Source organism: Meriones unguiculatus, chromosome 21 (genome assembly GCF_030254825.1).
Source record: "Meriones unguiculatus strain TT.TT164.6M chromosome 21, Bangor_MerUng_6.1, whole genome shotgun sequence".
NCBI classification, from domain to species: Eukaryota; Metazoa; Chordata; class Mammalia; order Rodentia; family Muridae; genus Meriones; species Meriones unguiculatus.
The window spans coordinates 18,977,775-19,000,424 of NC_083368.1; the positions used below are offsets into that span (position 1 = coordinate 18,977,775).

General features: G+C 41.3%; 1 protein-coding gene across 5 annotated transcripts in view; it reads left to right on the forward strand.

The window, feature by feature from the left end:
* Reln (reelin) overlaps positions 1–22,650 on the forward strand; it is a 439,480-nt gene that overhangs the window by 311,095 nt on the left and 105,735 nt on the right. For all 5 annotated transcript variants that reach the window (XM_060373778.1, XM_060373779.1, XM_060373782.1 and 2 more), the window contains exons 21-24: positions 10,810–11,002; positions 11,722–11,834; positions 17,904–18,041; positions 18,761–18,947. In XM_060373778.1, coding sequence (XP_060229761.1) covers positions 10,810–11,002; positions 11,722–11,834; positions 17,904–18,041; positions 18,761–18,947 — 631 coding nt within the window. The remainder of the gene's footprint in view (positions 1–10,809; positions 11,003–11,721; positions 11,835–17,903; positions 18,042–18,760; positions 18,948–22,650) is intronic.

Genomic DNA, 22,650 nt, shown 5'->3' on the forward strand with positions numbered 1-22,650 from the left:
AGGCTTACTCCTAGCAATGCCAAATATGTAATTAGAGAAGATTTGAGGCAAGAGTGGTAAGCGGGTAGGTAAACCCTAGAGTGATCTCATTGTAACTTAAAATAGTGCACTTGCAGTACAAAGATAGAGAGATTTCTGTGACTGCTAATAATTAAAGTAAAACTTAACATGAGATAAGAAAAGCTGTCATTTGTGGATCATTAATGGCACATGAACAAAAGTAGATTTAATGAAAAGAAGAATTAAGAGTATCTGCGACCTACAGAATTGTTGAAAGAGACACCCACGTACTTTATAGGCATTAGAGATCCAAGTTCACTCATTCATCATTGTGACTGCCGTTATTTATGAGTAATTGAAACTTTCTTTTTCTTTATCTAAGTAAATCGTGAGCTCTTGTCATGCTAGGTCTATATTTTAGAAAGAGAAATTTTTTAAAGCTTGACACTAAAGTGAAAAAGAAACTGAAAGAAGAGAAAGGAACTAAAATGAAGCTGGATTAACAAGAGTTTGCAAGGGGGAGGCGGGCAGTGCTGGGCGTGCATTGGTATTGGAGGATGTGATGGTATGAGAGAGCACCCTTTGAAGCTCAGCTTTCCCGTGAGCACCGGGTAGCCCAGTTGGACAACCGCTTCGTGGGAAATGATAGTCTAGAAATCTTAACTGGCAGAGGAGGTGAGCACGCCGAAAGCCGCTTCCTGTTATTCCCAACAGCGATGAAGAATGTTCTCGGTACCTAAAAGTTTTAGTGCCTCTAAAAATTGCTAATATAATTGAGTATGACCCTAACAGATTTATAGGTGATTCCCTAAACCGTAGCCTATTTATTAGGATTCTCCACTATGAGGATTTCGTTTCACAAAGTTTTTCATTTATTGACAGACTAATTTTATACACGGAACTGTTTATTGATGGTATCACAGCACTGATAAGACAGAAAGTGTAGCAGCAGGTATTAATGATGAAGATCAATAGAGAAGCCCTTTGCTTGCACAGCTTATGTTCTAGGGGAAATGGCTATGGTGAGCAAGTACCATCCATAAGACTGTCCTAGGTGATGATGAGGCTGAGGAGGGCAGGGAGTGGGGTTCCAGGTCCCAGGAAAAGAGAGCGGGGTGATTTAGAAAAACTGTAAGGAGAAACCTCTGGGGGACATTGGAGCCCAGAGTAGTGCAGGAGACCGCGATAAGAATCTGGAACAAAAATGAGGAGGCAAAGGGACTCACAAAGAAAGACTGTGGGACAAGCAAAGAGCTTGACCATGTAGTGGCCCTAGAGAGCAATGTGAAATACTGGGGTTTGTCCTCGTTTGAAACAGATGTGTATCATGATCTCACTTAGACGTTTAAAAGTATTGTGGCTATGGGTGGAAAGTGCTTGTCTGAGGCGACAGGAGAGGCAGTGGGGGTTCTTCTAGGGGACTAACAGTGCCACCTGCATGTGCTGCAGTATACTGGTGGCCGTGGACAAAGGAATTCCTTGATCTATTTTGGAGGACACGATGGCAGAATAGATATGATGGCTGTTTCTCAAGCTTCAGGTCCTATTCAGGGGACTGATTTTTTTTTTAAATTATTTATTTCTCCAAACTGAGATTGTCCTAAATATCTTCCTTTGTACTAAGAATCTAAAGAATCAATTTCCAATCAAAGTTAAAAACTGACCAGATTAACAGGAAGAGAGATTTACGTTTGATGGATCGGCTCTGTGGTTATGCCTGGCATGTTGAAATGGAAAGTAAGTAAGTGATACAATTCCTCTCGACGCACAGTGGTTCACAGCATCCGTTGGTAGACCTTCCATCATCTTGCTGGACAGGCTCTGCCGCCTCCAGCTCTGCTCACAGCCTTTTACTCAGTCCCCTGCTTCTTCAGCAGTCCAAGCTCTTTCCTCCATCAGCGTCTCTCCATGGCCTAATTTTGGCCCAATGCCAGACCACCAAGCTTTATCCAAGTCTGGAGAAAACCCAAGAGCTGGCAAAATGTGTATAACCCCTAAACCAGGGCAAGAAAATTGCAAAAATGAAATGTCTATAAACACAGCGCTATGCCAACTTCATTAACTGCTAAACCTGATATTCATAAAATTTTGTGATGTTGAAAATAAGATTGGAGGACAGATTGCTGAATTTGATGAGAATTTACAGCCAACTGCCCACTAAATTACCTGTAGCCAAAGATATTTAAAGGCAAAGTTGTGAAAGTAAACCTGAAGATATTCTGCAACTTGCAGTACTTTATCGAGAGATGTCCTACATCTGCTGTGATGTTGCCACAATTAAATCTGAATCGCTCATAAAAGAGTTTGAATGTTTGAACGGTGCATGTGGCCAGACACAGTTAGAGAAAAGGGAATTGCTTCATTGCTCTTTTGGGTAGTCTCTCCTTCATGTTGTACCCTCACAGAGGGCTATCAGGCCAGTACATTTCCTTCTGAAGTGAAGTGCAAGAAAACAAGAAAGGAACTGGGAAATCGTGTTGACAGAACAGCGGTGATAAAGGATTAAATGTGGATCCAGCAAGTTAATGTCTATGTAAATTGGCTCTGAGATGCTATGGACGTAATAGTCAGAAGCTTCCAGGTAGCCAGGAGCTGGAGATGAATTAGAGTCATGGGCAGAAGCTGGAGATGCTGGAAATAAGCGAAGGTTCTTGATCACCTTCATTCATCAAAAGTGGCAGAGACAAAGGCAGCAGTTGAAAGGGGCCTTTGGCAACTGTTTTAGACACACACACATACACTCATATACACACTCATATATACACATTCATACACGTATGCCATGCACACACTCACACACTCATACACACAAAGGCAAGCAAGTTCATTGGGGGTTGTGAGAATCTACCTACCCTCCATCCATCGGACATCTCTCTCTGAGGACACAACCTGTTACCCAAAAGAGTACATTTATGTCCACACTTTACTCCAACTGCTGAACATTTCCTTCAGAAAACAAGCCTCACAGGCTAAAACTTGACCAGGGTCTTCAAAACTATTTTATACCAACAAGCATTTGTAACTTTAAAAATTTGTCTGTATGTCCTCCGATATCTGCCTGGCTAGAAAGCATTCATTTGAGCATAGGCACTGTTTACAGTGACAGCCTCTTTTTCTATCTTCTATCTTCTATCTTCTATCCTTCTATCTTCTGTAATCTGAAGTTATCTCATCCTTCTTGGGTAGGGGGTGACTGCTAAGTTTTTAATTCATTAATTAAGTTATTTATTAATCTTACATCCTAACTGTAGCCCTCTTCCCCCTCTCTTCCTGATCCCACCCTCCATCCCTCTTCTACTTATCCCCCCTCTCCTACTTCTCAGAAAAGGGCATCTCTCCCATCAACCCACCCAGAACATCAAGTCCCATTAGGATTGAGCACATCTTCTTCCCCTGTGGCCTGGTGAGGCACCCCTGCCAGGGGGAAGTGATAACAACAACAGAGTGATAACAGGCAACAGAATCCATATTTGAGACAGACCCTGCTCGCTCCCCTTACTAGGAGACCCACATAAAGGCCGAGCTGCCCATTGAAATGACTCAGCCACTAAAGGCAAGGCTCGCAACCAAAAATATATGAGAGTGCTACATTTCATGCTCAGTTTTTTTTAAGAGAGCTCCTTCTCTATAAAAGCTCAGTAAATAGCACCCAAGTGGCTTGAGCTATGCTTTTAATTGACCAAAGAGTGTATCTAGCATAAGATATTATTCCTGACTTCTAGAACTATATAGAAATGTCTACACTGAGAGAATGAACTTAGAAAAGAGGAAACCAAAGAATAGAAACTTCCTTCACTTCATTTTGGAATAAAGATAAGTAAAGAAAAGCAGGTGGCCAGGACAAAACACCTAAAAACAGCCTGAAACAGGTGCTGAGAACACATGCACTCCAAAATAGCTTTAATTGCCAACACAACTCTGAAATCTCAACTAGACAAACAAGGAGGGGGAGTTAGCCATTTAGGAACCCACAAAGACTTCTCAAACAGCACATTGAATAAATATGTGTCACAATGCATTCTGTGAAAAAATTCCAAGTTTGTTCTAATGAAATCAGCTTTTTTTAAATAATAATTTTTATTTTTTATATTAATTACAGGTTATTTACTTTGTATCCCAGCTGTACCCCCCCTCATTCCCTCCCAATCCCACCATCCCTCCCTCATCTCCTCCCTTCAAGTCCACTGATAGGGGAGGTCCTCCTCCCCTTCCATCTGACCCTAGTTTATGAGGTCTCTTCAGGACTGGCTGCAATGTCCTCTTCTGTGGCCTAGCAAGGCTGTTCCTACCTTGGGGGGCAGGGGGGACATTGAGTTCATGTCAGAAATAGTCCCTGTTCCCCTTACTAGAGAACCCACTTGGATACTGAGCTACCATGGGCTATATCCGAGCAGGGGTTCTAGGTTATATCCATGCATGGCCCTTGATTGGAGAAACAGTCTCATAAAAGACCCCTGTTCCCTGATATATTTGGTCCTTGTGGAGCTCCTGTCCTCTCCAGGTCATACTAACTCCCCCTTCTTTCATATGATTTCCTGCACTCTGCTGAATGTTTGGTTATGAGTCTCAGTATCTGCTTTGGTACACTTCTAGGTAGAGTCTTTCAAAGGCCCTCTGTGGTAGGCTCCTGTCCTGTTACTTGTTTTCTTCTACATCCAATGTCCATCCCATTTGTCTTTCTAAGTCAGGATTGATCATCTTACCTCAGGTCCTCTTTCTTATTTATCTTCTTTAGGTGTATAGATTTCAGTATATTTATCCTATCTTATAGGTCTATATAAGTGAGTATATACCATGTGTGTCTTTCTGCTTTTGGGATACCTCACTCAGGAGAAATCAGCTTTTTTTTTAATGTCAGAAATAAATATAATATTCAGAAATAATCCTGCTTAGATAACAAGCCCATTTGAGAAACTGGCTGTGAGAGACTGTAGAGAAGAAACTGGAAGTGTTTACAAACCAGTTAATCATCAGAATATGGCGTCTTCAGCCAATGTGTTTAACACCCACTGGTATGAGCAACATAGCAGAAAATACCGTGCCACTTCTGGAGTCTTAAACACGAACAAGGAAGTGGTGTAGGGAGAGGCATGTTGATCAGAGAGGAGAGAGCAGAACCTTTGCAGCCCTTACCTTGGCCTCCCTAGAGGAGGAGGGAGCATGGGAAGATGAAGACAGAAAGGCTGCCACACACTGCAGGCCACAGAGAGGTGGCTGTAATGCAAGACTTGTCAGAACTACTAAGGAAAATTACAATTTCCACGGTTCAGTGTGGTTTACTGAATCAGTAAATCAAAATCAGTGCTTTGCTTTCATACTCAGCTAATCAAAGGCACAAACAAATATAGATGAGGACCTAGGTAAATATAAAGGGATAATGCACAGATAAAAATTTTTGAAGATTATGCTTTACAATTAAAAAAAAAAAAAAGCATGTCCCTTTCAAGTGGTCATTGGGCATTTGTAGAAACCCATTCTGGACTGGGATCAGAGGCAATCTCAACAGACAAAAACTGCAGATAAGGAGACTACAGACGTGACGTGGCTACAGTGAAAACAATTGCCAGTGCCTGTAATGGCAGGTGTCGGCGTGGTTCCCGCCAGTCATTGCGCATGCTCTGGGTAAATGCGGCTCGTGGCACTCCTCTGACGACGGCGTGGCGGTGTTCACAGCGCGCATGTGCTTTAGGAAGGAGCCGTAATTCTAGGACCTTATCCCGGGCAATGAACTGCACAAGTCACAAAGACCCGCACAAATGCATGATATAAACTCATTGCGTATAATGGCGAAAAATGGACGCATGTCTCCAAAATCCCACACGGCGAGACAGGCTGTCTTCACTGACAGTTACCACATCGCGCCGTATTTTTTTTTTCAACATAGGAAGATGATAATAAGATCATTCTCAAAAGGAAAAGGCAAATCTACATTATTGCCTAATAGTGTTATAGGGAGAAAGCTTGCCGTGCATGTGTGTGTGTGTAAGTCTAAGAAAAGTATGTCAAGATATGAACAGTATCTCTCTACATCTCTACACAGTGGAACTGCAGCCTCTCAGTGATAAGGTTTCATTTGCTTTTGTGCTATAATAATGTGGAAATGATGTCTGAGATAAAATGCCACCTTTAACCCCATAATATCAATGAGGTTTTCCGTCAAATTGAACAAACATCCCTTTGCTGATGATCAGAATGGAACCAAAAGGATGATACCCAAGATGAGTTAACTCCCATCTCCTGCAGCAGGCTGAAACTGTACTGACAAGAATTTTAAAAAAGAACACATGGAGCTGTGTCATTCCTCGGCAAGAGAATTCTGCATAGCTATTCCTTCCTGTGAAACTTTTGAGGGAAAAAAATACAGAATATTATCTAAATTCTAGGAAATTTAAATAATGCTGCCATCTTTCCCCGTGGTACAGTAATAAGAGTTCAGCCATATTTATTTTCTAAATAAAACATTGTCCAAAGAGGCTCAGTCCTTGGGTGACTCGGCTGCTTGGCGAGGATTTGCTTACTCTGGCTGAAGGCACAGAAGACTCTCCCACCCCCAGAGATGGAAAAGACACCGGAAATAAACAAAGTGTCTTTACTCAGAAGTCACCAAAACCTTGTCCGAGTTGGTTAATTATTTAAGTAAGGATGGTTTTGTAAGGCCCTCCTGTTCCCTCATTCAAAGACCGCATTCACACACAGCATGACACTGGAAAAGGCTTCAGAGCAGAAGGGCTCTCTGTGATGCTTCTGCCAGCTTTTCATCAGCCCTGGGAACAACTCTACTGTCACCTGTTCCCAGGTAAGGTTCCCAGATGGTTTCAACTCAAAGGTCAAATGAGGTCATCTAGCCGTTAGAAGCCCAAATGTCCCACACAGGTTGCTTTTATGGGATTCCGGCACAGTTCTGCATCTTTAGGGGCTGCTTAGGTGAGCGAGGTATGAGCCCCTTCCTCCCCTGGGGAAAAGGTTTCCAATCTGATCCTGAAAACAGGACCAGTATCTGCAACAGGAAGAGAGGGCCAGGCAGAAGAGCTGCGCCACAGAGTCAGTGTTGACCTGTGGCGATTCAGGTTAGATGAAGGTGTGTGTCTGCTGGACACGTCTTCCTGGGAATGCGGAAAGAGAGAACCCGGTCTAATGGAACGAGATATCCGCAGTCGCTCATTAAAGCTTGTGAGTATTTGCAGTCACTTTTTAAAAGGTGTTTCTTTATTTTGAAACACCCTCGCCAGACATCATACATAAAGCTAAGCATCCTGATTCCCAGAGGATTTTTGTCCCCAGAATTCCTCCCCAAAAATGCTGATGTGGCCTATTTGCTACATTATAATGCTTGCAACAGAATCAATTCAGTTCATTTTTGCCTTGACTTTGGCATGCAGCACAGAGGAGCAGTTTTGTAAATTGAAGGACTCAGCCCATCAGATTCTCTTCTTCCCAAACCGCAGCTGAATAAGGACACTGGGGGAATCGGGCAGCAGACCCAGTGCCGTTCTGCTGGTTTTCAGCTAACCTTGCCTAAATCAGAAACAATCATGTGAACTCTTGCTGTGAAAGGCCGGTGTTTAAAGCATGGATATCCGTACTTTCCTCCTGTTCTTTTGTTTCAGAGGAAGGAATCAGGATAGATATGCCGTACCATGGAGCAAGGCAGGTGTGTCAGTCAGAAATGCATTCAGTTCTAGGTTAGAACAAAACCAAGACTGACCGACTGTAGCATAAACAGAAGTAGAAGCTGATTTGTCACTTATAACAGGCAGCCTTGGAATAGACGGCCCAGGCTGGGGAGCAGTTAAGGAGGCCGCCAGAGTTGGAGGCGCTGTCTGCAGAAAGACTCCATCTGCAGCAAGGCCACATGGGTTCCGCCAGCTGAGGGCTGCCAGGCAAGACAGGAAGTCCGCAGGAGGAATAGGCAAAAGGATATAGCAGCCAATTCCATCCATGTCCGGAGGGGTTAAGGGAGGGGAACCGTGATCAGAATATATCACATGCAAAAAAAGAAGTACTTTCAATTAAAACAGAACAAAAAGCCTGAAAACCAAATAAGCAAATTGACCCTGCATCTAACTGGGAGGACAGACGGGTGCACACAGTGTGACCATCCCTGAAAGGTGCTCTTCCACTTTCATCCGATTGGTGAGGATTCAGCAGTGCACACACTGTGACTGAGTGTGAAAGGTGGGGAGAGAAGGGAGACGGGCTGACAGTTACAGCCACCAGCCCAGAAAAGATCTGCTCTAACAACCCAGGACACCCATGCAACAGCTGCGACCCGGAGGTGTTAGCAAGGGTTTTGCTGTTAATGCTCCAGGATAATCTTTAACTTGCTCCTTCCTTGGTGTCTTAGCAACTTTGAAACCTCTCTCAGGTTTGAATCTCTACTTTCGTAACCGCACAAAGGGGCGGGGAACACAGAGAATGTTTGTAAATTTTCTTCTGTTTCTGCTTAGAATGAGGGCACTGAACCTTCTCAGAAATAATCTTAACTGTTTTCAGAAACTCTGGGGTCGGGAAGTGGGACTGTCCATGGCAGGGGTCAGGGTTCAGTGGCTGTCACCTGTAGACCCGCAGGGTCCTGTATGGTGTTTCACATAGGATTTCTTCCCAAGATGTCCAGGAGACCTAGGGTACCTTTCAAACACAAAGCAATTAAACGTTGTCTGCCTAATGACCTCCATGCTAAATGATGATGCAAAAACAGCTCCTAAGGCTAAAAACAGCACTTAATTCTCATAGAAAAAAAAAAGTATTTAAAGTTGGAAAACTTTTATGGCCACTTAAAAGATCATGGGAGTGACACAGGTAAGTTTGTATCTGTGCAGTTCGTTACTGCTTATGTTCTGTGTGTTTTTCATTGCGCCAGTGTTGCTAAGAACGTAAAGTATTTTACACTTTCAGGATTGCATGTTGTGTGCTCTGACATGCAAAGAAGTCATGGTTTATATTTTTCACGTCACAGTAACACTGTTTAATAAAGGAAAGCTCATGGTTTATACAATGGTTATAAGAAAATTTATTTCAAATTGCAATGCTTCCCTCAATCTTAGAGTAATTGAAAAGTGGGGCTTTGGAGTCCGGCAATGATTTCTCATTGAGACTTTACCATTTACTACCATTTACCCTGTTTCCTTATTCATTTAAAAAAAAAAATAATTGTCCCCACTACACAGCATTACTGGCAGCTTGACTCTAAAGAAGAGAATGTGGGTGCTGTACATAGTCCAGTCTTAGGACTTGGTTGAGAATCTACAAATGATAAGCACCATTATTAATGCCGAGCAAGCTGTAGCATTTTCTATTCCTTAGCTACCTTTACAATGCCAGCAGTAGGGAATAGGACTTCTATTGGACTGGAAATTGAGGCTTTTCTGTTTACTTTCCACATTCATCATTCAAGTGAGAAGTCTTAGTTTAAAAACTGTTAAACAGTAATTGTTATTCATTCTCTATTGAGGAAATGGATGTGTTCTCTTCTGTTCGTGTGTGCATGTGTATGGAAGACAGGTCGCCTGGGGTGTCGTTCCTCGTAAGCCATCCACTTTGATTTCTGGGACAGTCTCACTGAGACCTACACTCGCTGACTAGGCTACGGTGGCTGGCCAGTGAACCTGAGATCTACCTGTCTCCACACCACACCTCGCTTTGTACGTGGGTGCTGGAGATCATAACCCAGGGCCTCGTGCTGTGTAACAGACACTCTGCCCTAAGTGATTTCTCCTCACACTCATTTCCAAATAGCATCTTAATCTCCAGTGGGATCAAGTCACGGTAGTTGCTCCATGTTTCTTGGATTCCACAAAAGATAATTAATGAAGTACAGTAAATGAATCAAATATTTCACGGAGCTTTACACTAGTTCCTTTCGACATATATCTACTCTGCCTGTCACTATAGAGAAGATTTCTGAGTGGCTCTGGCCCTGCTTCAGAACGGAAGATACGCTGGTGGGTAATCTGAGTACAGTCCACATTAGGGTGCCTGACGTTGACCCATGTCACTAAAGTGCAAGGCTGTCCATAGTTTAATCCTGGATAGATTACAAATCCCTTGAATTCTTTTTTTTTTTTTTTTTTTTTTTTTTTTTTTCTAAAAACTGGTAATGTTTTTGTCTGCCTTCAGACATCTTCCCCCTGTAGATAGAGTACTGATTTGACAACCAGAACTTGAATTTGACTGACTCTGGGCACAAAGATTAAAAATGTATGATAGTATCTTCAATACTGAATTCGTGAGCATTAAAAATATTTTGAAAATAAGTGAAACAAAAAAAAATAATAAATCGTCAAATTTTCCACCACCACAAATATTCTAGTCAGTTGCCCTTATGTAGTATTTTGTGGATAGTATTAAAACTTAATCCTATGATGCCTTTTAATGTATTTGTATCAACTTCATCAGGATTTGAAATATAGCTGGTATTCCACCAGGTGCTTATTCCACTTAACCTAAGCTTCTCCATCTTCCTCTATTTAGGCTCTGAGGCCACTAGTAATAGAGGTAATCATTTAATATTCGCCATGTTTTTATAAGATTATCTTTGAATGTAGAATTGCTTATTTTAGATAGATCCCAGCTGCCAAGATTAATGAGAGTAATATATGCGTCCTCAGTTTCAGATACATCTGAAGAACTGTGCGTGTTAACGTGTTTTAAAGGTCTTCTTTGTTTTAAACTGAACTTGTTATACTTACTACAACTTTGCAAAGTTTAAATAAGTAAAATGCGGCTGTGTGGGCCTCTGGAGTGACAACTCAGACTCTCGCTGACTCATGGCACAGTAGAAGTGTCCAATTTCCACCTTGTTTCTTTCAGTTTCACAGGAGATTCTAAGCTTGCCTCAAGCATGCGCTATGTGGAGACACAATCCATGCAGATTGGAGCGTCCTATATGATTCAGTTCAGCCTGGTGATGGGATGTGGCCAGAAATACACCCCTCACATGGACAACCAGGTGAAGCTGGAGTATTCAACCAACCACGGCCTTACGTGGCACCTTGTCCAAGAAGTACGTATGTTTTCTTAAGGCTCATGATTTAGAACCATTTTCCTTTAGTTGAAAAGAAATAACAGTGTACAGCCTGGAACTGAGATCAAGTTAGAAACATTACAAAGAGACCACTCCCCACTAGGATCAGATACCAAAGAGCAACTGGAAATAAAAATAAAATAGTAAGCATAACCCAGAACTGGTTACTCTTGGATAGTGTTTGATTATTAGTTCTCTGGCTCTCTTCCTCTGAAAACCTGTCTCTTCTTCCCCTGTGGCATGTTTCCATCTATTTTTTTTCTAACCATTGGTAGACTACAAAAGGAATGTGGTGCCTCCTGAGATTGCAGAAACAAACAAATAAGAACTATAATGTAACATTTGGAATAAATTTACAGAGCACACACATACACATACCAGTATTCTGACAGTATAGTGAATGCAAACTATTACAGCACATAAAATAAATTTTATAAATGCTCATGTTAATAGATCAAAATTAATCTCCATCCATTTCTGTTTGTGGTAAGAACTGAAAACTGTTTAATTCTATGATGACATCTCAGTTGTGATTACTTCTCCTATGTTTTTAGCTTCACAGAAGGAATTTGATCCCTAGAAACAGCAGCTAAGATTATGGCTTCGGCTTTCTCTAAGTTCCTTTTGTTGTGCAATGGGAGACGAAACATCTCCAGTGGGCAAATGGAAGCTGAGTTTGGCTTCTGTCTCTCTTTCAGGAATGCCTTCCCAGTATGCCAAGTTGCCAGGAATTTACCTCTGCCAGCATATACCACGCCAGTGAATTCACACAATGGAGAAGAGTCACGGTCCTTCTTCCCCAGAAAACCTGGTGAGAAATGATGCCATACATGTGGCTGCTCCTTCCGTTCTTACTCTGTGTTAGCACAGCTTGGGTGTGACGATAAGGTCAGCAGACTTCTAAGACTGTTTTCCCTCTACTCAGAAGCCCAGTATTTCTTCTATACTCCAGTTTTCCGAAAATGGAGCCAATGAGAAATACGAAAATGTGTTTTCTCTGGCGTCAGCTGTGTCTGGCCTCTGTTCTTGCCCCACAATCTTGTTTTTGTGGGGGAACTCAATGAGCTCGCTTCTTTGTTTGACATTCAAGACAAAATGATGCAAGGAATCTAGAAACCAAGTAGTTTGTATTGCAAATTTGTTTTTTCCTCATTGCAAAGCCCAACTTTTTATATCAAAAGCTTAACACACATTCTTTTTCTAGTCACACTTTATTCTAGTAACACAACAGAACTCATCCCTCGGGAAAAAGAGGGCTGCAGGGCACATGGAGGAAAGGACAGTTAAGAGGAGGGAAGGAAAAAAACACAATACTTTTTTTTTGTTTGCTTGTTTTGTTTTGTTTTTCGGAGATTACATTTTTTCATTTTTTCATTTTTTTCTTAGCCTGCTCAGTCAAACCACTGTAATATCTTTTTTCATTCAGTGCTGTGGATGATATTTACAGCCTTTTGTCAGTATAAGCTTGTCCAAAGAAAAGGCCTTGGACTAGAAGTTGGGTTTGAATTCTCAGTACAGCTCCACCAGAGACCACCAGCCACATGTTCTTTATCATCGCCGCCTCAAGGCAGAATCCTATCGATTGGTTTATTTAGTTTTTATTTAGTTCAGCTTAAAGATTCCTCACAACCCTGGAATTCTAGGATTCTGGGATATGTGTAGAAGCAAGGCATAAGAAAGACGTGCGCTGTATTTTTTTCTGTGGTGTATGCCTTCAATGCCTACTTTATGAAGAGAAAATGACTAAACAGATCTTTCTTCAACCGTTTTATATGCACAAATTAGGCACCTCACAAAGGCAAATGGATAGCCTAGAGTTGCTTTACAACTCCTTCTGAGAACTCGGTGACTACGCTCTGTAAGAATGGCTCCTTGATTGTTTTTAGCCTGTGTCATTATGTCACTTGGAATAAAATGCTTGCAATTTGATTTCCACAGGTTTTTTAATGTCCCACTGTGAGCCATTTCCAAGATACTCTATTGATGCCTTGTATAATAAGTTCTTGCTTTCTTTAATATTCTACTCTTTTGTGTCTACTGCTGGGAATGTAATCAAGATTTTTATTTAATTTCAATGACATTCCAAGCATGTATTTCAATGAAATAATCTGTAAAACAACACCTCTAACAACTGAAACTCTGATCACTCTGAGTGCAAACTCCTGAGAGCTTTCAATCTCCGTTGCTGCATAATTAAATTTATTTCTCTCATTATTAAGAAAAACATCAAGTAATTTTACTCATCGACATGTGTGATTTTAGTTTCAAAATGACAACCTTAAGATAATGTCGCTAGTGTGTTGTAGAGATGTCTTTTTATCAGTAGACTCATTCTGAATTATCACTTTTTTATTTTTTACATGTATGAGTGTTTTCTTGTAGTATGTCTTTGTGCCACCTGTGTGCCTGGTGCCCTCAGAGGCCAGAAGATGGCATAAAGTCCCCTGAATCTGGAGTTATTGACAGTGGGTGCTGGAAATCAAACCCAGGTCCTCTGGAAGAGCAACAGTTGCTCTTAACCACTGAGCCATCTCTCCAGCCCTGAATCATCATTCTTATTTATAGTAGTTTAGGCAGTATTCAAATTTTAATTCAAAAAGTATTTTTCTGTCATAAAATAACCTTTGTGTATCATTCTGCACTCAGATTATACCTTCACTCATTTCTCAGCCTAAAATGTAACGTCACTGAGTTGATGGTTCTTTATCGTCAGAAAAGGTTAATCTTCACAGTGTTAATTGGACATTGACGGGAAATGTAGTGACCCTATGACTTTGTACATTCTTAAGGGTGCCTGGCTCATAGTAGCTGTCTTCATGGAATGTCAACAAATTAAGAATCTTTATTTCACGGTGAATTAAAGAGGTGGTGTGATGTAAGACATATATGTATATACAACATGAAAATAGAATAGAACCTATTTGGAGCAGGAGGGCACCAACCCAGGTGGAGAAAAAGGGAAAAGGAGGGTAATGGAGGGAAAAGTGTAATAGCATGCATATGAAGATGCCATTAGAGAAACATTTTGTATGCCAAGTAAAAATATATTATTTTCAAATTAAAAAAAAAAAAACTTATTCTTGTTACCATGTGCCTCCAAACACATACACTCTGTAATTCTGTTTTTCCAATTTTCTTTCAGACTTCTTTGGATGTTGGTGAAAACACTATTAAAAAAAAAAAAAAAACAGCCCAGTATAGAATGTATTTTAGTATTCCCCCTGACTCACAGTTAATCTAAATATTATTGCTACATGAAAAAAGTTTTAAGTTGGTTATTGCTTTGTTTCTGAGTCTATAACACTTAAAGGTTCTACTATAAAGATTAAATGTATTTAGTCTCCTCAGCATTCCTGGTGATTTTTATTATGTTTATTTTAAGTTTTTGCAAATAACATTCCACTGGGAAAGAGGCAGTTTGGTCTGAAGCAGTGTTATTTTCCTGACCAAATAATCATTTTTTTTTTTACTCAAACATGTATGCAAAAGTAAATTGAGTACATTAAAGCAAGCATGGTCCTTGAATTATCCCAGATATGTTAACTCTGGAAAGTGCTTGATTGGATAATTGTCAAATGGAAGTAGCCACTGGGTACACCTGTTCGGAGAAATTACACTGTGTAGGAACTGAGCATTTGTTACCCAATGAAAATTAATTTCATTTTTATGAAGGACATTTACATAAGAAAAGAGCCTAATGAGACCCAAACAGCTGTCAGTTGCTGACTTCATAAACAAATCAACACCTAAATGACTGAATGAGTTTCAGAATAATTGGGCAAATGTGATTACAGAAACTCTAAAGGTAGAAAATACAATTTAGTCAGCCTTCATTTGCCTTGACTGTTCAGGTTACATAAGCATGGAGAGATGAGTGGATGCCAGTATGCTTTGGTCCGGAAGATTTATGGGAGGAAGAGTGGCATTAAGACTCAAGTTTTGTTGCTTTTAGAAATCTATAGTTTGATGTTTGGATTTTAAATGCAAGTCAGTGTTATTTCATGACCTCTTCAAAGATGATGGATGGATGGATGGATGGATGGATGGATGGGCAGGCAGATGGTAGAATGGATTGGCAGATGAAGAATTTCTGTTAAGGACAGCGTTGCACATTGGTGAACCTGTGAATCAGTGTGATCACACCTTATCTTTTCTCGTGTGATCACCTGGAGATGGCTCACACAATTAATTTTTTTCTCTCTAAAATGAATCCAATATTCAACCTCCTTTTTTTCTGGCTTTTCTCTTAACTGACAACAATGAGTGGAGTATATTTAAGTGAAATAACTTTAAATTTTCTATGGTAAGGATATACCCCTTCAAGAGTTTGTGAGTGCAAGGATCACTTCCTTTGGAAAAGAATTTAAAATGCACATGTGGCTATAAGAATGTAAACTGGAACCTAAAAGGGGCTTCTCAACACCTTCACCTCATTTTAGTCCTGAAAATAGAAAACCTTCAAAGTAATTTTTTTATCAGTACTTTAAAGGTGACTAACTGTGAGAAAAATAAACTACCACTAGAGGAATCAAAGATTTCAAGGGATCCTCAAAACCCATTTGTCTTTATTTGAGTCTTGAGGAACTAAAGCCTTTGCCAGGTTGGCTTTCTCACTAAAGATTGCACAGATGCCAAGCTGCAAAGCTCAAGTCCTAGGAGTCTCATCCCTGACTCTTGGTGCACTCTTCATTCTGTTATCTTTGGAAGTCAGAAAACAGACTCCTCTTCTAACCTGCTTGACTCATTTTTAGCACAGTGGGGTTTTTTTTATTTGTTTTTTATTTATTACAATTTATTCACTTTGTATCCCAGCTGTAGCCCCCTCCTTAGTTCCCTCCCAATTCCATCCTCCCTCCCTCTTCTCTTCCTATGCCCCTCCCCTAGTCCACTGATAGGGGATGTCCTCCTCCCCTTCCATCTGATTCTAGCCTATCAGGTTCCTCAGGACTGGCTGCATTTTCTTCCTCTGTGGCCTGGGTTGGCAAGGGAGAGGGAGGAGGTGACCAGAGAGCCAGCAGCTCAAGGGAGTTCCCTAGTAAGGGGAAGAGGGGCTGTCTCTGACATGAACTCAGTAGCACAGTGTTTTTTGAACACCTGATTTATTCTGTTCCTGTTCGAGCTACTGAGATGAGTGCTGTAGTTATATCCAGAAGACCACGGACTGGTCATTGTGGACTCTGAACATGACTCAGACTATAGTCAGTTTTAAAAGGGTAGAGTAGTCTCTCTCCTTTTGATGCTGACAGTGGTCTGTGAGTTTTGTTTGTTCAATCCCATAGGTCACTCTGCTTATCTTAGTCACTGTTCTGTTGCTGTGAAGAGACGCCATGACCACGGCAGTTCTTATAAAGGAACACATTTAACTGGGGCTGGCTTCAGTTTCAGAAATGTAGCCCATTATCATGATGGGAAGCATGGCAGCACATAGTCAGAAATGGTGCTGGAGAGGTAGCGGAGACCTTTATATCCTGGTTCTTAGGCAGCAGGAAGAGAGGCTCTGGGCCAGGTGTGGGCCAAGTGTACCCCAGTGACACGCTTCCTTCAACAAGGCCACACCTCCTATTCCTTCTCAACTAGTACCACTGCCTTATGACCACGTGTTCAAATATGTGAGCCCATTGGGGCCATTCTTATTCAAACCACCACAATACTCCAATAAAATCTACTTTTATTGTAGGCTTTTCTAAAAGCCAGCTTGTAATGGTACTATGAAAATCAGGATGGCTATTAAATTGTAAGCATAGGCCTGCTACCACAGAGAGGCCTCTGTCTTATTTCCCATGACATGTACTGATACACAAATAAACCTGTCTACGGGAGGCCCTCCGTGAAACAAGGAATCATCCCACTACAGATAAAAACGCAAAGTATTAGGAACAGATTGTTGACAAAATAAACAAATAAAATCTTAGTGTGAATTTTTAACAGTCTCTTGTACACTCGTGGTGTGCTTGAGATGTAGAATCGGTGCAAATTATTATGGGTCACTCAAAGACAGATCAAGTGTGTCCATCGAGTGAGCTAGGGTAGGCTGCAGTCAACAGCTATGCACAGGAATTCTTCGAAGTCTTTGCTGCTGCTGCTGCTACTGTTGTTTTAGCACTTTGACCCAAAAGAACTCATCTCAGATCTCTGAGAATTCCTATAGGTGAAATTTTCTCTGTATTATTTTCTTTTAACATTTTTAAGTAGTCACTGACTTTTAAGCCTTTTTAAATATGATCCTCAAAATATCTTCTTTACACTCTGACTTCAAGGAGCTAAGTTAGACCCCACAGTGCCTGTGTTTAACTTTCCTTCTCTGTTTAAGGTCAGCTGGCCCAGGAGACTCACGGCAAGTTTGTGTTTCAGAAAGAAGCATATTCTCACATGCAGATGATCCCTTTCTAAATAGAACTTCTCAGGGTGTCTTCTCTGCCCCCAAATTGCACCCCAAAGTTTTCGCTTTATATTCTGAACCAAATTAAATCTTCCAATAATGACTGGTATGACTGTTTTGAGAAAATCTATTACTCCAGGTAAAATATTTTGTATTCTCATCTGTGAGAAGCATGCTTCTTTCAGTAGGTAGCTTCTACTTTTGAATTTCCTTCATTTCTAGAATCAAAAGTTTGAGTAACAACAGAAAGTCTGGCCTTCTACGTTTCTTTAAAATGCTACAACTAAATTAAGATTAAACTATAATATAGGCAGGTTCTTTTTCAACCTTTTATGATTGGGCTCTTGAATTGCAAAATAATGGAGTGGAAATTAAGCTGAAGAAAAATGCTAGGAGCCTAAAGAGAAGTTCTGGAGGGTTCGTTATCAGAAAGGTGCTGAACTCTGATATTCTTAGTGAGAAACACCAGGGTTCAACTGATATTGCCTGCTTTATTCCTAGGTCCAGTGCTACCCGCTTCCGTTGGAGTCAGAGCTATTACACAGCTCAGGATGAGTGGGCTTTAGACAACATCTACATTGGGCAGCAATGCCCCAACATGTGCAGTGGGCATGGCTCATGTGACCATGGCATGTGCAGGTATGTGCTCCTAAGAGTATGACCCGCTCCTGTGTCTCAGGGTCTGTGTCTGTGAGTTCATCCCAGCTGTTATTTCCCAAGTCAGTGCAAAGACTCATACAAAATAGCCAAAAGAAAGCAAATCTCCCCTCTGTTTTTATTTTGCATGTAAAGCCATGTATTCTGAACTTCTAAGTCTAAACCCAAGACAAGGCCTGCTGGGTTTATTTTGAAAGCTCTGCCTTTTTTTTTCCCCATCCCACTACCATCATCTTCAGTTAGTCAAACTTTGCAGCATTCTCTCCTGTGCCACTTTACCCAAGGCTCAAGGTTGTGCACATGGGAAGAAAGTGATTACACTTGAATACTTAAAGATTCCAAATACATATGATTTAGTCAGAAGGAACTATAGAACATCGCCAGAGGGACATGATTGCTGAATAAGTGAACCTACGTACGTGACATTTTTAAAGTGATGGGGCAATCCCCCTCTCTCTTGCACAAACACACATGAGCCCATGTGTTGTTCTTCGTAACTTCTTAATCTTTAATTCTACAATTTTCACATAATGCCTGTAACGGAAGATTCTACCCATTCTGCTAGAGATGGTACCATATCTCACATTAATGCTATAGAAAAATCTAGCATAAGGCTGAGAGCTGAGGGAACATGTCAGGAATATCCTATGCAGGAGAGCCGTTGTGCTACAGGTGACCTGGTTATTACGCGCTGCTTACAGGTGTGACCAGGGATACCAAGGGACCGAATGCCACCCAGAAGCTGCCCTTCCTTCTACAATTATGTCCGATTTCGAGAACCCAACCGGTTGGGAATCTGACTGGCAAGAAGTTATTGGGGGAGAAATTGTAAAGCCAGAGCAAGGCTGTGGGGTCATATCTTCTGGATCATCTCTGTACTTCAGCAAGGTATGCTGGGAGCCAGAACAAGGTATTGGGGCAGGAGCCAGTTTAACATGAGACCTGTTCACAGGCATCCTAAACTCCTCAGGTACAAATATGAAGCAGTTTTCCTGCTTCTCGTGCCCCTTGCTTTTGACTGGGCTTAGCCCTGTGTCTGTGCTTGTGTGACATTTGGGAAACTCATTGTGTTATTGGTTTCAGTTAACTGCAAATACAGATTAAGCCAGTTTACAGTTACCCCTACTCTCCTCGTGTTCTGTGCAGTGCAGGAGACCGAACTGACGGGCTCTAAACTGGTAGGCAAGCATCCTACCACCGAGTGACAGCCCTCCTCTTCTCGCCCACCAAGGCTCTTGCACTTGATAAAAGTCCCATTGCTTCTCTATACTCCAGTGTTATGTAGGTTTTTGTCTTGAGTGCTGTTCACTGGAGCAGGTTCTCAATCTGTCCTCACGCTACGCTTTGTAGAATATGTGAGAGGGCAAGCCTGGGATGAGAGATGAACAAGGACAGGGATGGTTAGGAAAGCAATTCTGCATGTGTGATCCAGTCTGATCCTACCACTTCCTAGCCGTGTGACTTCAGGCACATTACTTAATCCTCTTTTTACTTAGCTTCCTCATCCACAAAGCAGAAACATTAAGAAAGTTCACTTCATTAGAGTTCTTATATAGATTGAGTTAATGTCAACTGTGTAGAAGAGCATATGAATTTGTGTTTATTGAATTTATAATTCTGTAGATCTCGGGAATTTGGCTGGCAAGAGTAAGAACAATGATGGGGCGTGTACACGAGCTATTCCTAGGGGAACTGAGCAGCTCACTGTGTTGAGAAAACATCTCGGGAGCGTTTCTGCCTTAGTTTGGCAACTGCTGGTAGATTCTACTGATGTGTGGAATGCTACGTTCACCTTGTTCTTAAAATGGTCTGCTTTCCTTGTTGTAGCACCCAGCTAGGCATACACATTGGTAAATATCAACAAGGGACCCAGATGCCAGGCAGAATCTCAAAGACTAACTCTTTCTGAACATACCCAATCTGTGTTGATTTGTTGAGGATGATCAGAAACCTCTTTCCTCTTCTCTCATGCTATAGTCCAGGTAGACAATTTTTCCCCACCCTGATATGATTCATTTCCTGTAAAAGCAGAAAAGACATGGAGCAGGCTCCAACCTGAGTGACATGTATAACCCTAATGATTGACAGCTGTCTTTAGGATGGGACGTGCTTAATACCATTTTTTTTTTATAGAAGGGATTGCAGTCACCAATTCTGGGACAATTAGAAATGTCTCACTTTATTTTCATCCTATAGCAAGTAGGCAGGTGTGAATGATATACCATAGGGCTGATACACTGCAGGATTCGTTTTGGCAGAAATCCGAGACAAGTTAATTCATGCAAGTGCAAAAATAGGTTCAGTTTTTGTTTTGATGCAGGTGTGAAACAAAGAAACCGCAAGAAAACAAGACAGAGGATAGAAATCAGGATGGCTCCACTCACCATTTCCTGGCCATTGACACTGAAAATCCTACCATCACAATCTTTAGAGACAATAGTTAATAAGTGACCAGTATCCGGGGGAAACGAGGATGAGCAGAATGGAAGGCTGTGCTTGCTGCCAGCACCCGTTATAAAATAAGATTATAAATCTTTCGCGGGCAAAAATATGTGTATATGCAGACATGGACATTTTAACCATGAAAATGTTCTAGGTTACAGATCAATATCCCTTCCACATAGTTCAAAATCATCTGTCTTAAAGTCAGACTGTATGCGTATGCTGCACTCCAGAGCTATTGGGCTGGTTCCTTTGCTGCACTCTAGAGCTCCCATTCCGGCTTCCTTGCTGCATTCCCGAGCTCCCATTCTGGCTCCTTTGCTGCACTCTAGAGCTCCCATTCCGGCTTCCTTGCTGCATTCCAAAGCTCCCATTTTGGCTCCCTTGCTGCATTCCAGAGCTCCCATTCTGGCTCCCTTGCTGCATTCCAGAGCTCCCATTCTGGCTCCCTTGCTGCATTCCAGAGCTCCCATTCTGGCTCCCTTGCTTAAATCCAGAGTTCCCATTCTGGCTCCCCTGCTTAATTCCAGAGCTCCCATTCTGGCTCCCCTGCAGAGTTCCTTCTCTGTATTTCAGTATTCTTGTCTGTAAAGTGGAGTGTTGGGGCTGACAAGCCAGTTAGTGTAGATAAAGAACAAAGAGTCCTGTTGGGCACAGTAAGCATTAGTCATCACTTATTTTTCATGAGACTAAATTGTAAATCGGTGTCATTGAACTCCCCATATCTCTGCCCTTCTACTTAAAAGTCATCATTTCAAAAGTAAAAGTTTCCCTTCATCTCTCAATCCAGCCTTCCCCTCTGGACTTCTGTAAAAATATCTCAGGGCCTTTTCTCTCTCTCTCTTTTTTTCTCTAGTAAAATCTATCTGTTTAGAATTATAAGTGGAAAAACTTAAACCAAAAGAATAGAAAAATTGGGTCCGTGCAATCAAAAGATAGAAAACTTAGGTGGGCCTGGCCTCAGGGACAACAATTACTTGTATACTCACCGAACATTTTCCTACCCGTGTGTCGGATTGACTTGTCCCTGTGAGAGTGGAATAGAGACCTGACTGCAGTAGCCTGGCTGTGTGCTCACTGGTTTGGCCCTATCAAGCAAGTAGTTAGGCATTCCCTATGACAGAGCACTTGAAATGATGAACAGGCAGCAAACGAAGGCTGCTAGATCATGTGCCCACCACAGCAAGTTAATGCAGCTAAAAATCCCTTCGTCCTCTTTCTGGCTGGCCCTCCTTCCCTACCTGCGTCACTTGTATTCATTTTCCAAGCAGGAGTTCTCTGCTCCAGCCGGGAACCTCTCGCGGTTAAAGGTTGTTGTCCATTTCTCTGCCTTTGCTCTGGCTGTACCTGCCCTGTCTTCTACCTTCTCTGCATTCACATGAGCCTTGCCACATCCTGCTAAAAGGTTGCTGTTTCCATGCAGCTTGTGGGAGCTAGGGCAAACGGTTTCAGTCACTGTATTCTTTGAATTCCTCTCCGATTTGACATGTAACTGGTTGTCTTTTTATTGCTTTTCTCACAGTACCAGGCAGGGTGCAGTCTCCTTTTCCAAGCTGATCTCTAGATAAAGTGATCCACTCCAAAATGCACGTCATGATCTTGGCATTTGCAAGTCAGTAAATACTCAAAACAAGTAGTTCTAGAACTATTAAATACCCATAAGACCAAAGGGAACTCCGAAAGTAATGAGTGTTGGTCTGCAGCTACAGTTGTCCTCATTGTCTGTGCCAATAATCTATAGCTTCTTTTCAAGATATTTGGCACAGTTATTAAAGAATCAATTAATTAAACTAAAAATGAGAAATTTTAAAGAAATGATTACTTTCAAGTAAATATAATAGAAGTTTTTGACTCTAGTAACATTTTGAATAAAGAAATCTAGCAAGATGCAAGAGGTGAAAAGTCACAGATTTTTTTTTATTTTTTTTATTTTTTTTAGCAATAATGTTGTCAGTTCTGTTACCTGATAAGACTTGGTTTATTTTAGCTGAACCCTTAAAGTAGGAAGCCTTTAGCCTCCAATTTGTTTTTCTTACACATACCATTCCTCTGGTACAGACACTTAGGTATAAAAATACTAGGACATCTGAGGTAGTTCTCAAAGTATTTCAAATCATGTGTACAATCATTTCCCCACTGTAGGAGTGAA